Genomic DNA, 13,560 nt, shown 5'->3' on the forward strand with positions numbered 1-13,560 from the left:
TACTTGCTAACATGAACTTTAAGTGACTATAGGGGTGCTAGTTCATGTTTAGAGTGCTCTAATAATGTTACAAAAAGGATTTAGGAGATGGTAAACAGGTTTTATATGTAATAAGTATGAATATATTCAATTTAAGAAGAAGGAATCCGACTTCATTTATCACAGCCAGGTCTAGAACCAACGAAGCACAATAAAGGAAGGGTTTCTGTACTCTGAATCGTGATTAAATAATAAATAAAATAAAAAAAAAAAACAACCCGCACCTGACCAAAGATGGAGTCCATCAAAGCCAAAGGAGTAGAGGTCGTCACCTACACCATTGCCCCCCCAACCCTCACCCCCACTGGGGGAGGGAACGTAGCCATTTGTGTTGGCCCAGCCCACCCTGAGATGTGATGCTTCAGCTGTAACAAATGGCAACGCTTGGTCTATAATCAGCTCATAGTACCACTTTCGGTACTGTGCCGAGCCTTCACTGAGGCCCAGGAAGATGTTGGGACGTATGCTAAAAGCAGAGAAAGTGGATGTTGTTACTCACACTGTGGAACAAGAGATGAGATTCAAACATTGATAACCAATTTCTATCATGACAGCCATCAGTTTGTGTACCAATACCTGGTGATGTGATTGATCAAACGTGTCTGGAGTAACAAGTCTCGGCCCGGAAGTAGGTTGTCACAGATCAGGTGCTGGTTGGAGCGTACTGCCACACCATGACACACACAAAGCGAACACAACACGTCAAGAACCTAAACAGCATACACACGAGAAAATACCTGTCAGAACACATCACTGGTGCAGCATCGCACGTGCCAAAAGATGACTCAAAAAGACAGACTCAACGAGATGAAGAGACAGAAACATGGTGGCTGCAGATATCTAGGCACGGCCCAATGTTGTCCTATAACCTTAAAGTGACAGAAACATGGTGGTGCAGATATCTAGGCACGGTCCAATGTTGTCCTACAATCTTAAAGTGACAGAAACATGGTGGATGCAGATATCTAGGCACGGTCCAATGTTGTCCTATAACTTTAAAGCGACAGAAACATGGTGGTGCAGATATCTAGGCACGGCCCAATGTTGTCCTGTAACCTTAAAGTGACAGAAACATGGTGGTGCAGATATCTAGGCATGCCCCAATGTTGTCCTGTAACCTTAAAGTGACAGAAACATGGTGGATGCAGATATTTAGGCACGGTCCAATGTTGTCCTATAACCTTAAAGTGACAGAAACATAGTGGATGCAGATATCTATGCACGGCCCAATGTTGTCCTATAACCTTAATAACCTTAAAGTGACATAAACATGGTGGTGCAGATATCTAGGCACGGCCCAATGTTGTCCTATAACCTTAAAGTGACAGAAACATGGTGAATGCAGATATCTAGGCACGACCCAATATTGTCCTATAACCTTAAAGTGACAGAAACATGGTGGATGCAGACCTGTAGGCACGGCCCAATTTTGTCCTATAACTTTAAAGTGACAGAAACATGGTAGATGAAGATATCTAGGCACGGCCCAATGTTGTCCTATAACCTTAAAGTGACAGAAACATGGTGGATGCAGATATTTAGGCACGGTCCAATGTTGTCCTATAACCTTAATAACCTTAAAGTGACAGAAACATGGTGGATGCAGATATCTAGGCACAGCCCAATGTTGTCCTATAACCTTAATAACCTTAAAGTGACAGAAACATGGTGGATGCAGATATCTAGGCACAGCCCAATGTTGTCCTATAACCTTAATAACCTTAAAGTGACATAAACATGGTGGATGCAGATATCTAGGCACAGCCCAATGTTGTCCTATAACCTTAAAGTGACAGAAACATGGTGGTGCAGATATCTAGGCACGGCCCAATGTTGTCCTACAACCTTAAAATGACAGAAACACTATTGTTCGGGCCCTATTGTTTGAATATTAGAGGTCAAAAACATTTGTAGCAGCACATACGTACTGTCTTCCAGATGAAACACAGCTGAGGACAAATATGCCATCTACCTTGTGGTTGCGTCCATGTTTGTCCAGAAGAGAAATGATGGACTTAATGTGTCCTTCTTTGATAATGTTCAATGCTTCTGGACTTTCCACCAGCACGCAGTGAAGCACCTCTAGTATGCCTACGACACACAGAACACAGACCATTAAATGAAAGTTATGCAATAAATAGCAGCCGAAGTAAGGGAGACAGATCATATGCATCATCGGCTGACTTACCAGAGGAGGCCTCCAGTCTCTCCAGCCTGCTAATGAGCCAGTCTAAAGAACCCGAAAACTGAGCACAGTTCTTTCTGTTTCCCCGGATGAGTGCAGCTGGAAGAAACAAAAGGAGCAGACATCTCACACATCACGGTAAAACCTGGGTAAGACCTGCTGGTGTCGATGTCCACATGAATGAATGCATACCTAGTAGTTGGTACAAAGAGTTAAGGATGGAGCCCCAGGCCTCCCCGGCCTCCCTTCCAGCTGCTTCAGTGAAATGAGCAGCACTGCTGTACACGTGGAGTCGATCAATACATTCCAATACCAGGCTGATCATGCCCTGTAAACACAGATTATAAGCTAAGTCAGCGAGCTCTCTTATACGTTTTGTACTTAAATGAATTTATTATAGATGTGTGTTCAATCCAAATCCAACTAAATTGATTTTTCTTGCTTTGATACAATTTTTGCTCAGTCTGTCAGTTTGCCACTCCATACAGTATTGGGTCCTGATGCTGAAGCCATTTTTCATACATTAGTTACACTTGTGGTGCATTCAATGGCTCAGCGGCCAGATGCAGTTCTGTTAGCCCTTTGGTTCTCTGTGGCTTTGTAAAAAATGTCTCCATGACTAAAGGAATACCAGGATCACCAGGAACGATTCAGGACCAGTATCAAAACTAGTCCAGGAAAAGGGATAATGTGTATAAAGATAACATAAAGATGTATACTATGTAGTCGTTTAGCGTAATTTTGTCATGTCAGTGAACTAATCATCATTTTCTCCCACACACATATATACACCACCTCTTCTTGGAAGAGGTTCTGTCGGTTCTTCAAAGCTCTCAGGCGGTTTTGCTTGTCTTCATGGTCAAGGTGATCCCCGGGGGGCTGGAAGTAGCCGATCAGATCTTGCAGACTCAGGCTTATTGAATCAATGGGTAGATCAAAACTTGCAGTCTTTCCTTTTGTTCTTAATGCATCCAGACTCCTGTTCAACATAAGAGGATGAAAATGTTATTGTTCATCACAGCCTGACTCAGTATCAGGTTTATTTTTAACCCAAATGACATCCGGGTCTATTTATAGGCACATTCATAGACACGTGTTGTTATTTAAAAACGGATAATGTATTAATAGCTTCTTTTTATGCTAGCTTATTATAGTGCAAGTAAGAGCCATTGTGCATGTATGTAAAAGGGTGTCTGTGGGGAGATGATCGGGGGGGAGGGGGGTGCCAAGCCACCTGATGAAGAGGTTGAACAAGAAGACGGTGCTGCGTATCACTCTGGCAGTGCGACTCTCTTCATGCTGAGACCGAGACAGAGTCAGCCCGTCATCCATGTGACCTTCGTGGTGCATTATGGCCTTATGATAAGAAACAACAGACACAAATCAAAAAAACGGGATCAAAGATTATCCATCCTTCCATTTTCTATGCTGCTTATCCTCACTAAGGTCACGGGGGGAGGCTGGAGCCTATCCCAGCTATCTTGTTTCTTGTAATAATAATTCATAATAATTAACAGGAACAATTCAAGATGGATTTTATCAATTGGACTAATTAGTCTGTAATCTGTAATGTGTAAAGTTGGCTGACCACTGTCGGATTTGTATTGACATACTGACACTATACGCAGTACTGCATACAGTATACAGTACTATGTGTCAGTAAATGTTAAGGTTACATGTCAATGTTTACATACTCTCTCGTTATACACACGGTACCGGTACATACCTTTCTCTGAATTTCCCCTATGCGTGCACTTTTGGCATCAACCGTCTGGTAAGTGAGCCACAGGCAAGTGTCGATGTGCTGAATGTAAGACACCGAGTCACCATACTTAATGTCAGGGATTCCCATTCCATCCACTTCCTTTTTCACACTATGCTCAACCTTTTCCTACAAGACAAACAAACAAGGACAACATGAGCTGAAAACAGCCTTGGATCTACGTATCGTTCATCCAGGACGTTGTATTGTCAGGACACTGAACCCATTGATGATTGCTATGCTGCAGATAGGACAGCTCTAGTCTAAAGTTGTCGGTCTAGAGTGTGAGAGATGACATGCTCTAGACCAGGGGTCTCAAACATGCGGCCCGCGGGCCAAATGTGGCCCACAGGACACTACTTTGAGGCCCCCGCCTTGATATGAAAGTTTAATGTTCGTGCAGCCCGCGCAAGTTTGATATGGATGCTGTATGGTATCATGTACCCAGAAAAAATTATTATGTTTGATTAATGTTCATGTTAAAGGTTAAATAACTGTTAATAGTTAGCCTCCCTATCCGTGTGGAAGTGGTAAGTTTTTGGCTATTTAAGTTTAAAGGAAATAACTTGAAGGCTACCGTTTAGGTCGCTAGCTCTCTAGTTTGCGAGTTAGCATGTGTCTCAAGACCCTGCAGTTGCGCAATATGTTGTAAATAAAAAGAGTATAAATGTGACTATAGTCGTGTTTTGTCATGTCTACAGGGCTCTAATAATGCTTTGTTCATTTTAATCTGAAAAAAAATAATAAAAAAATAATAAAAAAAATTTGTCTACCCACCAACTATATGTTATGTATGTTTCTCAAGTTTTTATTATTTGCCATTTTATTATTATATTATATTTATTTATTACTGATTTATTGATTTTCTTTATTTTTTATTTGTTTATTTATTTTTCATCTTATTGTAGAAAAATAAAAATTAAGATATTTGAGAACAGTGGAATGTTTTATCAGAGCTTTTCTTGTAGAAAATTGGAACCAAAATTTTTTTTGTTTTTAATAAATGCGTTTTTTTGGGGGGGAAAACCTGATGTGGCCGAGTCTCACCCAGACCCGAGCTCCAGTGGCCCCCCAAGTAAATTGAGTTTGAGACCCCTGCTCTAGACACTGTCCTACCTAGTCTTCAACATAAACTGATGAAGCCTGCTCGGACGCGAGGCAACGAGACAACCTGGGTAGTAAAATATATAAACGTGGCTTCTATATGTACAAATGTGTGGGTGGGTGTGGTTTATATTCAGGTTAAGATTTCAGGATATAGGTATTTTGGAGAAACGATGGCACTGACTTCTATGCTATGCATGCATACCTTGGACGATCTGAAACAAAAGGCTGTTGACTTGACATCTGCCTTTTCTTTTTCCATGAGTTGGAGCGTTTTATCGTCTGTCAGACTCAAATACTTCCCACTAGTCACATGTCTCAGTCTGAATGGCTGTCCCCAGCGAATATGACTCCCACTCCACCTGGACACCAACCCAAACAAAAACAACAACATGGTTAGATGTATTACACAATAGCCATTGAAAACACTGCAAGATCAACATAACATTCTTCCACTTTGAATACATGGAAGACAAAGTAACAAGTAATACTTCCAACTTTGGCTTCAACTATTCAACACATTTTATCCCTGACCATCAGTCCAACAACAAATGTGTTCTGATTTAACCTTCGAGTATGTTTTAAGTATGTAGAATATTTATATTATCTGCATCATGGATGCAGACCTGGAGGCACAGCCCAATGTTGTCCTATAACCTTAAAGTGACAGAAACATGGTGGATGCAGATATCTAGGCACGGCCCAATGTTGCTGCTTGTGTAAATAATGTGTTGTGTGTAATTCATGGTGTTTGTTTGTGTGTAAATCACTTACAAAACGCGCCGTGTCTCCAGCCTCCACAGGGACCTTGCATGACTGGACACCGCTCCACCCTCGTAATGCACCGTCCTGGTGGCATAAATCCAACAATGCCAATATGAAGCACTATGGTTGGCCAAACTAAATAGAATGTCTTCATGATTCATTGCTAAAGAGACAACCTCGGCTGCAGCTCCCACTGGCATGACTAAACCACACCATTATCCCTTATGGGAAATATTAAAACTATCATTATTATAGCGTTCCACAGAGTCCAGCGCCAACTTATTGAGACGCATGACAGACGCTTCCCCAGTTTGATTCACTTCAAAGTTTTTCTACCTCATACCTTTCTACACGTGTATATATGTGTGTGTGTGTGTGTGTGTGAGACCAAATATGCTAGTCCAGCTCCAGTAATAACATGCACGCCCCCGCCCCTGACATGAAAGCCACCTTTCCCACTGCACTCGCCCAAAGCGTCAGTGATTCAGCACCTCTATTCATTTCATCTTTAGACATTAGATCGCTGTGATCCAAATAAAACTGTGACCTGTCTTCTGTGAAAAGCATTTTAAAGGCAGCAGCAGATGGAGCATTATTATTATTATTATTGTCATAAACACACTCATACACGACACCATGTGTAATTTACGTATTTGTATAAATGACCTTCGCTGCTCCTCCCCATGCTCCCCCGATGGAACAGTCAGACACTCATCCATGTGACCATGAAGGAGGCGAAGGACATCTCCGCCAATCAGGAAACCTTGATGTGGGATATGAAAACAAAGCATCCCCAGGGATGGTCACTACATGGCTATTGCCAAGGAAACGGCAAAGTATTTTATAGTTTTAGCTTTTCGTCCACACAATAAAGTTATCACTAAGGCTTGATGGTGGCCCAACCAATTATTAGCTTTAGGGGGCCATCACCTTTCACAGCTTTGGATTTAAAAAGTTTAATGTAAAAATGACATTTAGTTTTTGGTTGTGTTGTCATTTCTTTGATGATCTGAAACATTTAAGTGTGGCACCCCCTGCAAATAAAGAAAGGCAGGGCACCAAAGTGAGCGAGAAAAGAAAGATGTCTGTACCTTGTGCTACTTCACTGCCAGAACAGACTGGAGCCACACTCCAAAGCGTCTGCTGAAAGGCTGCATCGACATGCAGGCAGCCATTGCCATAGGATAGATGCTGTAGAAACACAAACATCTGAGTCACAATCAGACATTTCTCAACATGTCTCCATCTGGGCCGTTAAGCCTCAACTGCGTTCCATCATGAGGAATCATTGCCCATCCATGATCTGGATGACATTATTCATTCTTGTTGATTCCAACGGTGTTTGACAGGGTTCATGGTTTTAAAAACACATAACATGTGAAGCTATTTACCAGATATCTCTCAGATGAGATACTGACAAGGATGAGATCATCTCCCACCCTGACCTTCTCTCCCTCGGAACGCTGCTTTGATGCTGGATGAATGGTCCACCAGCATGCCTCACCTACGCACGAACACACACACACAGAAATTATAAAGGAAACAATATACAGTATGTCACTGTATTTCCTAAGACAGTGCAGCATGGAAAGGTGTCGGTAATGAAAAACTAATCATGATGAAGAAAGAATCTGAGCAGATTTCAGAGGACCAAATGAAGACATTGACTTTGTATTTGATAAAAGATTTAGAGATGTTCTATAAATACCTGTGGTGTCTTTCTGCAGGCCCACATCAAAAGCCAGCTTGTCTGTGGATGAGCGGGAGGTGGACAGACAGCACAAGTACTGTGAAGAGGAAGAATATATACAATACATTTATCTGTCATGCCTTCAAACATTAAAACCGCAGCCGTCCCTCGCCACTCAATGGTTCCGACATCGCTTCCTCACTCTGTGGAGTTGATGGTCTATTATTACTCCAAAATATTGAAAGACAGGTCATATTGTAGTATGCTGGTCGCAGTAATGTTACATTACCTTAACTGTCCTATCGAGTTTGATAATGGTGAATAGAGAAAAAAAATATTCCTCCCATTCTGTGTGGAAGTGGTACGATTTTAGTTGTTTAGAATACATTAATTGGGGGCTAACTACTCAGCTCGGTAGCTGTGATCCTAGTGTGCATTTGATAGCAGTCATGCTAATAAAGTCATTGTGAGCATGGAATGCAATAGACACACATTATGTTTAAAATACCACAGATGCTAACATGTGAGTTCTTATGTCTTGTTATCGCTTTTCATGTCTACAATATGAGGTACTATGAGTGTAAAGGTGATAGGGGTGTTATTTCTTATCTGGAGGGTTCTAAAGTCATAAACAGGTTTTCTATGTTCAAACTACATTAATATACCATTTATTCATACCGAATCCTGCTTTGCAGAAATTGTCTTATCACGGTTGAGTCTGGAACCAATGAACAGCGATAAACGGGGGACTGTAGTGAGAAAGTGTGAATTTGAGCAATGAATCATGCCATGTTTGTGTGTACAAACCATTCCACTGTAAGAGTGACGGAGAAGGACAGCATGCCCATATAGTAAAGTGCGATGGCCACCGCCTTGGACCGTCTTTACAAAATAAAGGAGAAAGACAAAAAGAGTCTTCAGAACAGTGGGAGCATTCAAATATTTTTACAATCAAATCAGCATCTGTGAAAAAAAATTATTATTATTATTATTATTCATTCATTTTCTACTGCTTATCCTCACGAGGGTTGCGGGGGTGCTGGAGCCTATCCCAGCTGTCTTCGGGCGAGAGGCGAGGTACAGCCTGGACTGGTGGCCAGCCAATCACAGGGCACATATAGACTTATTATTAGTATTGCTGTTGTTGTTATTGTAATTACTATTACTATTATTATTATTATTATTATTATTCATTCATTCATTTTCTACCGCTTATCCTCACGAGGGTTGCGGGGGTGCTGGAGCCTATCCCAGCTGTCTTCGTTATTGTTGTTGTTGTTATTACTATTACTATTATTATTATTAATTTATTTATTAATTGATTTTAATTGATCAATTTTAATTGATAATTAATTTATTAATTGTCTATATGTGCCCTGTGATTGGCTGGCGACCAGTCCAGGGTGTACCCCGCCTCTCGCCCAAAGACAGCTGGGATAGGCTCCAGCACCTTGTTGTTGAGGGGCAGTGGCTCTCTAGGTAGAGCAGGTCTTCCAGGAAATGGAGGTTTGCCAGTTGGAACCCTGCTGATGCTTCCTTCCATCCTGGTCACCTTGCTGTCTTGTCCTTGACCAAGACCCTCCACCCGACTTGCCTCCAGTGTCGCCCCCACTGGTGCATATAATTAATGTAAATATATGTTTGGTGGAGGTTGCTAGTGTGAGTCGGCCACCACATGTCCATCAGTCCATCCCAGGGTGGCTGTGTCAACGGATGTAGTTTACCACCGACAGTGTCTAGCTGCAAGTGCTCTCATAGAAAAAGTGCAAGTGTTTGGACATACAGTGTGTGTCCATGTGTTTGGTCTCGGTTCCTACTCACGCTCTCATTGGTCTCCTCAGTAGTGGCCAGCATCTCCTGAAGTGCTCGAACAGACAGTGACTGCTCCAACACGAAAGTGCAGATTGACAGATCTGGAGGTACATTCTGAAACAACACACATTTTATAACATTTGTGTACATTTGTGTTTGTAAGAATACTACAAGATGAAGTGAAAGCTCCTCAAATGCACGTCTTTTTTCCTTCTGGCAGCTCCAAACATTGGCCCCCCTTTTTCAATTCTTTAGGAACATGCTGGGAGAAGGCTATCATGGCACAGACATAGCTGACTTTTCTTGTTCTAACACTTGGGCACAGAGTAGTAGTAGTAGTAGTAGTAGTATTTTTGACAAATGCGTATAATCCGTGATCTTCCCGTCCCGATGCCGGATTACAATTCCTCATCAGGTCGGCTAAGAGTTCAAGGAAATATGTATGTCTGGCATTTGTTGATGGTCGGTGTGTAATAATAAGACGTACTCGACCACAAAACCTGATTTATGAATCTGGGTTTGAAAAAAAACGTGATAAGAGCGAAGCCACTAAATGTGAGGGTCGACTGTACCTTGGAGTTGGAGATGGATTCAAGGAAACACAACCTGTTCCCGAAGCCTTCAGCTGCCAGGCAGAGTTTCTGTTGCTCCTTATGGATTGTGGCCGAGCACTGAAGAACCACCTCATCGTTCTAAGAAGACACATGGACATCTTAGGAACGTTAAGTCAGGAAAAGTCAAGGAGCTGTGCTCATCATTTCACATACATTACATTCACATACTACATATATACTACATACATCTTACGCTGTATGTAGTAGCTTACGAACAAGAACCACCACGTACAGTAACAGCTTTTTCCTTGTTGAACTCTGCCCCCCAATAGCCCCCCCCGTCACTTCATTGCACTACTTCATTGCACTACTGTACATAATTACTATTATATCTTGTCACATTCATACAGTGAAGAAAATAAGTATTTGAACACCCTGCTATTTTGCTATTTCTCCCACTTAGAAATCATGGAGGGGTCTGAAATTTTCATCGTAGGTGCATGTCCACTGTGAGAGAGATAAACTAAAAAGAAAAATCCAGAAATCACAATGCATGATTTTTTAACAATTTATTTGTGTGATACAGCTGCTAATAAGTATTTGAACACCTGAGAAAATGAATGTTAATATTTGGTACAGTAGCCTTTGTTTGCTATTACAGAGGTCAAACGTTTCCTGTAGTTTTTCACCAGGTTTGCACACACTGCAGGAGGGATCTTGGCCCACTCCTCCACACAGATCTTCTCTAGATCAGTCAGGTTTCTGGGCTGTCGCTGAGAAACACGGAGTTTGAGCTCCCTCCAAAGATTTTCGATTGGGTTCAGGTCTGGAGACTGGCTGGGCCATGCTAGAACCTTGATATGCTTCTTACGGAGCCACTCCTTGGTTTTCCTGGCTGTGCGCTTCGGGTCGTTGTCGTGTTGGAAGACCCAGCCACGACCCATCTTCAATGCTCTGACAGAGGGAAGGAGGTTGTTCCCCAAAATCTCACAATACACGGCCCCAGTCATCCTCTCTTTAATGCAGTGCACTCGTCCTGTCCCATGTGCAGAAAAACACCCCCAAAGCATGATGCTACCACCCCCATGCTTCACAGTAGGGATGGTGTTCTTCGGATTGTACTCTTCATTCTTCTTCCTCCAAACACGCTTATTGGAATTATGACCAAAAAGTTCTATTTTGGTCTCATCTGACCATAAAACTTTCTCCCATGACTCCTCTGTATCATCCAAATGGTCATATGCAAACTTAAGACGGGCCTTGACATGTGCTGGTTTAAGCAGGGGAACCTTTCGTGCCATGCATGATTTCACATCATGACGTCTTAGTGTATTACCTACAGTAACCTTGGAAACGGTGGTCCCAGCTCTTTTCAGGTCATTGACCAAGTCCTGTCGTGTAGTTCTGGGCTGATTCCTCACCTTTCTTAGAATCATTGAGACCCCACGAGGTGATATCTTGCATGGGGCTCCACTCCGATTGAGATTGACCGTCATGTTTAGCTTCTTCCATTTTCTAATGATAGCTCCAACAGTGGACCTTTTTTCACCAAGCTGCTTGGTAATTGCTCCGTAGCCCTTTCCAGCCTTGTGGAGGTGTGCAATTTTGTCTCTGGTGTCTTTGGACAGCTCTTTGGTCTTCGCCATGTTACAAGTTAAAGTCTTACTGATTGTATGGGGTGGACAGGTGTCTTTATGCAGCTAACGACCTCAAACAGGTGCATCTGATTCAGGATGATACATGGAGTGCAGGTGGACTTCTAATGGGCAGACTAACAGGTCTTTCAGGGTCAGAATTCTAGATGATACACAGGTGTTCAAATACTTATTTGCAGCTGTATCACACAAATAAATTGTTAAAAAATCATGCATTGTGATTTCTGGATTTTTCTTTTTAGTTTATCTCTCTCACAGTGGACATGCACCTACGATGAAAATTTCAGACCCCTCCATGATTTCTAAGTGGGAGAAATAGCAAAATAGCAGGGTGTTCAAATACTTATTTTCTTCACTGTATATATTTATATTTATATCCCTGTATATACCCACACTGTATCATAGTCATAGCCTGTTATAGTTATATATAGTAAATATATAGTAAATATATCTGTCCTTTTACAGCTCTATTTTATTACTTCATTTATTTACTTATTTATAAATTTGCACTTCTGGTTGGATGCTAACTGCATTTTGTTGCCCTGTACCAGTAACATGAGCAATAAAAATAAAGATAATTGTTAAAAAAAAAAAAAAATTCGAATAAAAATTTAATCTAAAAAAAAATCTAATCTAATCTAATCTAGATTCTTATGTGATGTATTATATTTGCAACACAACTACAGTCAGGTTTCTTCTTGTCTGTCTTGCACAGCATTATCACTTGACCCCGGACCTGCTTCCTCTTTCCTCAGCCCCCCCACACACACACATACACCCACACGCAGAGCTGCTCCAAGATGTGTCACGTGACCATGCATTGCTTCGGCTACTGAGATTTCCAGAAAACTATCTAAAAGCTGCAAATGTATGACAAGTCTTTCCTTAAAAAATGACTGAAAATGTAAATCCAAGATGGTGAAAGGTGTGTAGGGTAAAATATCATGTCATTCCACTTTCTGGCATATTTGTTAAAACATTTCTGATAGCGTGGACAATCTTCTATTTGGTTATATGAAATAGTTTCGGGTAGTTGTCATCCACGTTTCTTGGTCTTACTCATGGAAGACGTGGGCGGAGGGAATACCACTTACATACCGAGCCATATAAGGTTGCTGGAAATCAACACAATGACTTTCTGATAGCATGTCCCTCCGTATACACACACACACACACACACGGGACAAGTAGCAGACACTTGCTGTGTTTACAAACACACGGGAATCAGACTATGGCCATAGTTTGTTTCAGCTTAAATGTCATAGGTTTAATTCCTTTGCAGAAAATAGTTACAGCTCTCCATTGTTCACACTTCAGTCAGGATGTTTCAGGCACTAAATGACAATACTTCCACTCCACAGCTTGACTGTTTATATATTTAGCTCCACTGTGCCTTTATGTGCCTCCCAAAAATGTGAAATGGCACTTATGCTTTGTGCTTTGACCTGTTACGTCACATACTGTATATAAAGCGTTGCAAGAAGCGACTTTGGGTTTGGGACATAAGCACATAGCATGATGGCAAGCTTAGTGGGGATGAAGGACAAAATAAGAAGCCAAAAACATACCACTTCCACACTGAATGAGAGCACATCAGGTTGACCACATGCACTGTAGCATGAATCAATGTAACATGACTGACGTCTTGTAACAAAACAGCCATCATTTAATCTTTAGTTGATTTTTGGCAAAACGGGACAGAGTAAGGGAGAGGGATTCAAACGGCGATGTAAGGAGGGGTGAGTGTATTTGCATTAGTATGCATTTTCAATTGTTTTCTGCATGTAAAACTAGAATTGTAAAACAATTTTTGGGCTTTCCAGGAAGAACAAAAGTAGTGCATTTTGGAGGGTTTTGGTCACTAATAAAGAAAAGGTAAGTCGAATTCAAGCCATACAGGAAGGAAATATATCATTCTGTGATAAAACAGTAAACATTGAAGTGAAATCATGCATGCACCTATTCATGCTTTTTCTGTGTGTGTGTTGCATTCA

General features: G+C 41.5%; 1 protein-coding gene across 8 annotated transcripts in view; it reads right to left on the reverse strand.

Moving 5' to 3' along the window:
- ryr2a (ryanodine receptor 2a (cardiac)) overlaps positions 1-13,560 on the reverse strand; it is a 75,428-nt gene that overhangs the window by 56,851 nt on the left and 5,017 nt on the right. For all 8 annotated transcript variants that reach the window (XM_058061896.2, XM_078788904.1, XM_058061898.2 and 5 more), the window contains exons 2-18: positions 9,930-10,049; positions 9,367-9,471; positions 8,353-8,427; positions 7,564-7,642; positions 7,247-7,359; positions 6,947-7,046; positions 6,522-6,618; positions 5,865-5,939; positions 5,296-5,452; positions 3,951-4,115; positions 3,459-3,580; positions 3,020-3,203; positions 2,417-2,552; positions 2,228-2,323; positions 2,012-2,130; positions 616-749; positions 264-505 (exon numbers count right to left, since the gene is read on the reverse strand). In XM_058061896.2, the coding sequence (XP_057917879.2) occupies positions 264-505; positions 616-749; positions 2,012-2,130; positions 2,228-2,323; positions 2,417-2,552; positions 3,020-3,203; positions 3,459-3,580; positions 3,951-4,115; positions 5,296-5,452; positions 5,865-5,939; positions 6,522-6,618; positions 6,947-7,046; positions 7,247-7,359; positions 7,564-7,642; positions 8,353-8,427; positions 9,367-9,471; positions 9,930-10,049 (2,119 nt within the window). The remainder of the gene's footprint in view (positions 1-263; positions 506-615; positions 750-2,011; positions 2,131-2,227; positions 2,324-2,416; positions 2,553-3,019; positions 3,204-3,458; positions 3,581-3,950; positions 4,116-5,295; positions 5,453-5,864; positions 5,940-6,521; positions 6,619-6,946; positions 7,047-7,246; positions 7,360-7,563; positions 7,643-8,352; positions 8,428-9,366; positions 9,472-9,929; positions 10,050-13,560) is intronic.

This window comes from Doryrhamphus excisus, linkage group LG2 (genome assembly GCF_037039965.1).
Source record: "Doryrhamphus excisus strain RoL-2023G ecotype Guam linkage group LG2, RoL_Dexc_Guam_v1.1, whole genome shotgun sequence".
Classification (NCBI taxonomy): Eukaryota; Metazoa; Chordata; class Actinopteri; order Syngnathiformes; family Syngnathidae; genus Doryrhamphus; species Doryrhamphus excisus.